At 44.2% G+C, this 6,945-nt stretch overlaps 1 protein-coding gene across 1 annotated transcript; it reads right to left on the reverse strand.

The window, feature by feature from the left end:
• Window positions 1-596: 596 nt before the first annotated feature.
• Window positions 597-6,945, reverse strand: LOC133915321 (inosine-5'-monophosphate dehydrogenase-like). The gene is made up of 4 exons (XM_062358440.1): window positions 5,846-6,945; window positions 4,877-5,056; window positions 1,742-1,999; window positions 597-1,213 (listed from the first exon to the last, which is right to left on the reverse strand). The coding sequence occupies exons 1-4, from the start codon at window positions 6,839-6,841 to the stop codon at window positions 1,142-1,144; spliced, it is 1,506 nt and encodes a 501-aa protein (XP_062214424.1). The 5' UTR covers window positions 6,842-6,945; the 3' UTR covers window positions 597-1,141.

Genomic DNA, 6,945 nt, shown 5'->3' on the forward strand with positions numbered 1-6,945 from the left:
TTTTGTTCTTACCGTGGTGGATCGGTTGATGCTCGCAGAGGATGTCCACAACAGCGATGAAGTCCGGCTGCCGCCGTCGTCTTGATACTTCTAGGAGATCGAGGCCTTTGTGCCTCATACATTGCTTCTTGTCTGGTCGATTAGCGGTAGAACTAAGTATCTAATAATGTATTACAAGTAGAAAGTAACAGAGATAGAAAGTAGAAAATGATTGATTGTTTCATTGATTCAATAAATTGTTTACATAAATATACATAATAAAGAGATGCCATTAGAGAGACACATCTCTCTTCAATTGACATAATAAAAAGATATAGTCTCTTCATAAAAAACATATCCCTTCAAAAAAAATACCTATTTGCTAACTGATCACTAACTATAATCAAATTCTAACACTCTTTGCAGCAATACTCTATTGTTTTTTATTCTGATTATAGATTCAATCCTAAAAAGAAAAGGTAAAAACAAATTATCACAATCTAAAAACTAATTCTTACAATTCAAAATTCACGTTCTACTTATCTCATAATCCACAATAAGAAACAAAAAAGGTTCTCCACAATCTAGATTATAACAACCCCCGGCAAAATCAAACGTAACAATGACGACAAGTCCGATTATAAAGGCTACTTAGACAGCGGATAGCGATGCTTGACCAGAAATGCAAGCAAAGCCTGGATGTCAACACGAGTAGTTGTTGCTTAGAAGAATGACAAGGACTAATTGCCAGCACCCACTATATCCTTGCTTCCCCATGTCAGCTCAGAAACGGGCCTGGCTGATTACGACTCGGGTTGGATTGGGACCCTGAGTAGGGAAACAAAAAGGTGCGGCTAATGGGTGCGATGAAGTAGCTGAAAGTACAAGCTAAACATTTTATCATGAAGAAGCTCTATTATTTGCTACTACAACAGGATAATAATTTGAACAGGGCAGGAAAAGAGTACATCGATCAGCAGATCCAATCATTGAAATAGGAGTCTTCCTCGTAACAAAACCAAAACTGGGGGGGTGGGGGAGTCAAGTTCATATGACCGTTCCAATGCTGAAGGATTATTACGCTAGGTAGATGGTACACTTGCTGCTCAGGTTGAAAATTCAACTAACACCACTCTGTCCCGATTGTTGAATGATTATGCAACTAGAATGCCTTCTTCTCGTACGAGACTAGCCCATGGATTCCTCCTTCAACCTGGGCAGCGCCAGTCCTCACCTGGTAAGGGCGATCAGTAAATATCAAAGCAATTCTACTGTACGAATTCAAGTATCTTTCAGAAAATGCCGGTTTCATTTCGCAACCTCTTGCACAGATGCACAACTTTCAGCTTGGTTTTAAACATTAAGAGAATAACAAGATGGATATGAAGCTACCGAAATATGCATTTTATGGAAATAGCTAAACTAGTCTGTGTGCTTTCTCGAACTAAACATCCATGAGCAATCTTGAGACTTGGGAAGGAGTATTCATCAGCTATCGTTCATACTATTTCTTCATGTCCAACCTAATATCCAAACTGCTCCAAAATTTTGACATTTCTACAATTCATATGGGTTAATGACTATTCAACAATCTATTAAAAGTTGGTGCCAGTTCCAAAATTAAACCAACTAGTAGAAGAGATTCACTTTGGTTGTTTAAAGATCTTTTTAAACGAACAGGATGCAATTTCTCCAATCTTAGACGATTGATATTAAAGTCTAGATGATGTTAAAAGCTAACTATTGTGCAGCACGAAAATACCTCTAATCTAAGAGTCTCTGATCGCAGAAGATCATGAGCAGACTGCAGAGAGGATGCACCAAGATCTTGGAATCCTTGCTTAACTGCTTGCATTGTATAAGGAATAAACCTCAGCACAGAACCTTTGTCAGCTACTGCTCCAACAACTCCCTGCGCGACTTTGAGCTTGAGAGTATCACCAAGGTACCTTGCATCACTCCCCTTTGTCATTGCTTCGAGAGAGCCCATGCCTCTGTATTTTTTTACTCGACGGCCATCCTAAAAGAAACATTTCAAGAGTTATAGTCAAACATTTTAACAAAAGAGCAAGTGAAAGTGCACATGTCAGAAATAGAATAACACAAATAATATATAATATCTGACCAACATTGGTTAACAATAAGAAACTACTTCTGCAATCAAGAAAAAAGTGACAGAATTGACACAGAAAAATGAAAATGAGTTCTAAGTGATGTTAACTCAAATTATTATTGAGGGATAAGTCAATGGTCTTTGCAACCACATGCATCACATTGCCAAACTCAGTTAGAATAACAACAGCCACATGGAGACGGCTTTTTAACCATTTTTACCAATGTTTTGCACCACTCCTGGCTCAGGCCAAATTAACCAAAACTTCCAACAATGGAGTGAATAAGTGATAAAGTGTGGCTCCACCCAAAAGCATCATTGAAGAGTGAACTTGGTTATCTAAAATTGTGGTGTTTATATACGCCATATATGACCTCAGAACAATCAACTACAAAGATCTAGGCAGCTAGACATGCCACCAGATGCAACAGTTCAAAAAATAGTCAAACAAAACTAACATGGCTAGTTGGTTACTTTGCCAGCACAGATTATAATGGGCAAAATGACATGAAAGACAAATAAATACAACCATATCTATATTGAGTATGGACTGAATTGGTTCATGATAATCTCATCTGAAGCCCAGAAGGTAAAATGCCATTGATGTTTTCCTCTCATAGTTTATCAAATGGATTCCTTTTTATGCTTTGCCGTGTTAAATATCTGATATCTTCAGCAGTGAGGTTACCCATGCACAAGGCAAAAATTTAGAAGCGATGCATTCAAGTGCCACTCAATCATCTTATACACCAAACTTTTCTTAAACTCTCTTGTTAGCTTTCGTGCCATCTAACTAGACTGATCTGCTTGTTGTTTATACATTGAGGAATTGTTTCATTGCAGTGGTCACATGGGGTTAACATTTGCTTCATAGTTATCAAGGCGTCGCCTAATCAACGCCTAGACGTCGAAGCGCTCGCCAGCGGTCGCTGCAGCTGTTGACTCGCCTAATTGAGGTATGGTGTTGCCTAATGGCGATGCGACGCCGTATTGCCAAAGGCAGATGCCACAAGGTCGAAGCAATGCGCGCGGGGCGAAAAAACTGGGAGCGTGCACAGGTTAAGAGTAGAGCATGTGCAGGGGAAAAATAAACAACGAGAGGAGTACAGGACACTGAGACCAGACCTAAGAACAGAGCAGAGCATGCCGCCATCTCTCAAACCCGTAATCAGATCCGCCGCTGTCCGCCTCCTGTCGCATCCGCTGCTCCAGTCCAGCTCCAGCACACACGCCGCTGTCACCGCTTGCCCACCTCCCCAGTGACCAGTCCCCATCCCCACCTCCGCCGCTGCTGCCGCTGCCTCCTGACATCCACCAGCCCCCCGTCCACTCCGCCGGATCTCTGCTCCCCTGCAACAACGCGTGGAGCTGTGGACTCCTCTGCAGGCCGCAGCGGCGTCGACACAGCTCCTCTTCCACTGTCAATTGGACTCCTCTGCAGGTACTTGCTCTGCTCCTCCAACCTCCATGCATCCTGGTTGCTTTGCTTGTGTAGTTGTGTGCTGAATGCTGATACTGCTCTGTACCTACTACCTAATGCTAGTGCTTTGCTAGTTCCTCTGTTTCTGCTTGCAATCTGTTCAATTGTTCATATTATGAATTTATGAGTCTGCTGTGCTGCTTGCTAAGTTGCAATCTGTTACAATTTGAATTGTCCTCAGTTCAGTAGTTATTATGAGTACTGCTTGCAAACTGCTTTGAATTGTTCCTACAAACTGCTTGCTAGGCATTTATAACAGAGTGCTATTTATTTTATAGGAACAGGAACGATGACTGATAGAGCAGTAAGTGCAAGTGCCATGGCTGGAGCAGCTGAGCAGTGTGATCCAAAGAATGATCCTAAAAGGAAGGCAAAGTCTAAAGACCCGGGATGGAAGTATGCATTTTGGCCAGATATTGGTAACAGAGATTCGGTGCAATGTTCACTTTGTGACAGGAAATTTATTAGGAGAAATCAAGAGACTGAAGCAACATCTTGTGGGTGGATATGGAGATTTGCAAAAATGTGGAAAGACTACATAAGCAATCAGGAAAGAAATACAAGAATATCTGAACAAGAACAGAAGGAGCCCGCCACTCAACTTAGATGATGAGGATGAAGATTTTATTCTTCATGATGATGATCATGTTGACAAAAATGTTGGTTGTTGGTGTTTGTGTTTAACTATGATGTTGCTGTTTGTGTTTTAAAACTATGATGTTGTCATGTTGAACTATTGATGTTATTGCTATGAACTTGTGGTGCATTTGTCATTTTATTTGCTGCTGCTGTTGTGAGCCAAATTATGAAATAATGATGCTTACTTGCTGTTGGTAACATACTAACATTATTATTTTTAATTGCAGATTGGGACAAGAGCAAAGAAAGGCAAAGGACAATGTCATCAAACTCATCATGCATCAAGATATGCTACTCAGTACTCAATTGTGCTTGACTGCGTGCTTGTATCCTTGTACATTTTTGTGAAGTGAGCAGTAGCATTATACATTCATGTGAAGGGAGTATAGCGTCGCCTCACCACACGCCATACTCGCCTAAAAGGTGTGAAGGTAGTCAGGTGCCTTGCCTTGCCTTACCGCCGTAATAACTATGATTTGCATGTGCATAGCATGTGGCCTTCATGCTAAGTATGAATCAAGTCTCTATAGGGCTGTAGGGACTTTGACAATCATCAACAAAGTCCAGAGGGCATTCAAACATTCCGTTTATGGTAAACATACTAAAGAAAAGCAAGACCTAAACTTAACCGTGTTCCAGAATGACAAAACTATCAAAATATATACCTTGTACTCATAAGTACCAGGAGCTTCATGACTGCCAGCTAAAAAGCTGCCCATCATAACAGTGGACGCTCCCAGTGACAGAGCTTTCACAATATGTCCAGAATTTGAAATTCCCCCGTCCGCAATAACTGGTACATTGTGATCCTTGGCATAAGATGAAACCTTATACACTGCTGTAGCCTGTTGCAACAATATATAGAAGCATCAAACACAAGCAGAAGTATTGAAATTCTTTGCTGTCTATATATCATATGCAGACATGCCCCTGGAACCATTCATTTGCATCCATCACATGATAACCAAAAATACAAAGCTCCTTATCAAGTTTAAATTATCAAGACTACATTAGAAAATATGGAGCAACATTTCCAACTACGTCAAAGTGTCAAACTGTACTAACAAAAACAAGACAAGAAAGCACTGCAGCAGGTCTCAACAGTAAGACCCCGATATCCTATAAACATGTACTCATTATTCAAGTTGAACGGATATGAATGGAAGACTATGGCACCTAGTACCGATTTCCAGTGCTTTTCAATATCCCAATAGTTTATAAAAGCTTCAAAAGTAAAGTTTGACCTACCAAAATGCTCAAAAATAAGCATGAGAAACCTAGTACTTGCCCATTCTTCTAATCATACGAAACAAGGAATACATATCCCTTGCCTAGCTGAGAAAGGCGAAGAAAGCAGATGCTCTGATACCGTCCTATCAGAATTGCTTCTGATGAATATAGCAAGATTTCAAAATGTTTACAATATCTAGCGAAATAAGAATTTATTTTCACACTGGTCTCAGCCTTGAGAACAAGGTAAGAGCATTCGACGGCTCCGAGAGCGACAAAAAAGTGCCTGTGTGCTGATCCAATGGCAGATATCCAAGACAACTAACTAATTGGAAAGCAAGCTAAAAGAAGCAAACTAACTACTTTGGGAGCAAAAGATTGTGAGGATTTTAACGGTTGTATACCTGTCCTCTGCCTACAGCACAAACCTCCTGGGTAGTGCAGATTGAGCCAGAGCCCATTCCAACACGCAACCCATCTGCTCCAGCTTGGACCAAATTCTGCGCCTGCGCAATTGTCACCACATTGCCTCCGACCAAATCCACCTCGGGATACATCTTCTTTGCATACTTAATCATATCAAGCTGATAGATGGAGTTCCCCTGCGAGCTATCGATCACGATGGCATTTGCCCCCGCCTTAACTAGCTGCTCCAGCCTTCGCTTGTCATCCTCACGGGTTCCAATGGAGGCGGCAACTACGAACTTCCCATCCGCTCCGAGAGATGGCTTGCCTAGCTTAGGATAGCTCCGGATGCGCTCCACGTCCTTGGCGGTGATGAGGTCGATGACCTCACCGTCCGCGGATACGAGAGGGGCGTAGTCCAAACCCTCATCGGCAAGGAAGGCGGCTGCTTGCTCGAAGTCGAAGGAGGCGGAGGCCGAGCGCGGGGCAACGCGCATGTACTCGGAGACAGGGACAGGAGCCTCGCGGGAGGCGGCATCGGCTGCCACAGCGACACCGACGAGCCTGGAGAGTGAATCCCCGCGCTCAGTGACGAGGGCGTACTCTTGGCCAGCGAATTCGTCGAGCGACGGGGCGAAGGACGTAGAGAAGATGGGCACGGAAGACACGAACGGGAGGCGGCGGGACTTGGCGGCGCGGACGATGGCGGCCTGGGCGTGGGGCTCGGTGTTGCAGTGCACGACGGCGGCGGCGCCGAGCGAGGCCATGGCCGCGGCCATGGAGGCCTCGGAGACGGTGTCCATGGGGGAGGCGACGCAGGGAATGGAGAGGGGCACGCGGCGGGAGAGGCGGGTGGAGAGGTCGACGGCGTCGGCGGGGAAGCCGATGTAGCCCGGGAGGAAGATGACGTCGTCGTAGGTGTAGGAGACGCCCTGCGAGAAGAGGCGCGGCGCCGGGAAGCCGTCGTCGGCGAGGTCTGCGCTGCTCGCCGCCATTGGTTGGTGTGGGTTTTAGGTTTTGGCTGCGGCGGCGGGTAGGGTGGAAATGGAGGGAGGCGGGTTGACACGAGCGGTTGGGATCCGTGGATGGGCGAGCCGCG

Source organism: Phragmites australis, chromosome 4 (genome assembly GCF_958298935.1).
Source record: "Phragmites australis chromosome 4, lpPhrAust1.1, whole genome shotgun sequence".
NCBI classification, from domain to species: Eukaryota; Viridiplantae; Streptophyta; class Magnoliopsida; order Poales; family Poaceae; genus Phragmites; species Phragmites australis.

What these genes read in the sequence shown, in the direction of transcription:
- LOC133915321 (XM_062358440.1), bottom strand. Translation starts at nt 6,841, where the DNA reads ATGGCGGCGAGCAGCGCAGACCTCGCCGACGACGGCTTCCCGGCGCCG. An exon ending in CTGGTACTTATGAGTACAAG is followed by an intron (nt 2,000 to 4,876) that starts GTATATATTTTG and finishes TGTTTCTTTTAG; the next exon opens with GATGGCCGTCGAGTAAAAAA. An exon ending in CAGAGACTCTTAGATTAGAG is followed by an intron (nt 1,214 to 1,741) that starts GTATTTTCGTGC and finishes CGCCCTTACCAG; the next exon opens with GTGAGGACTGGCGCTGCCCA.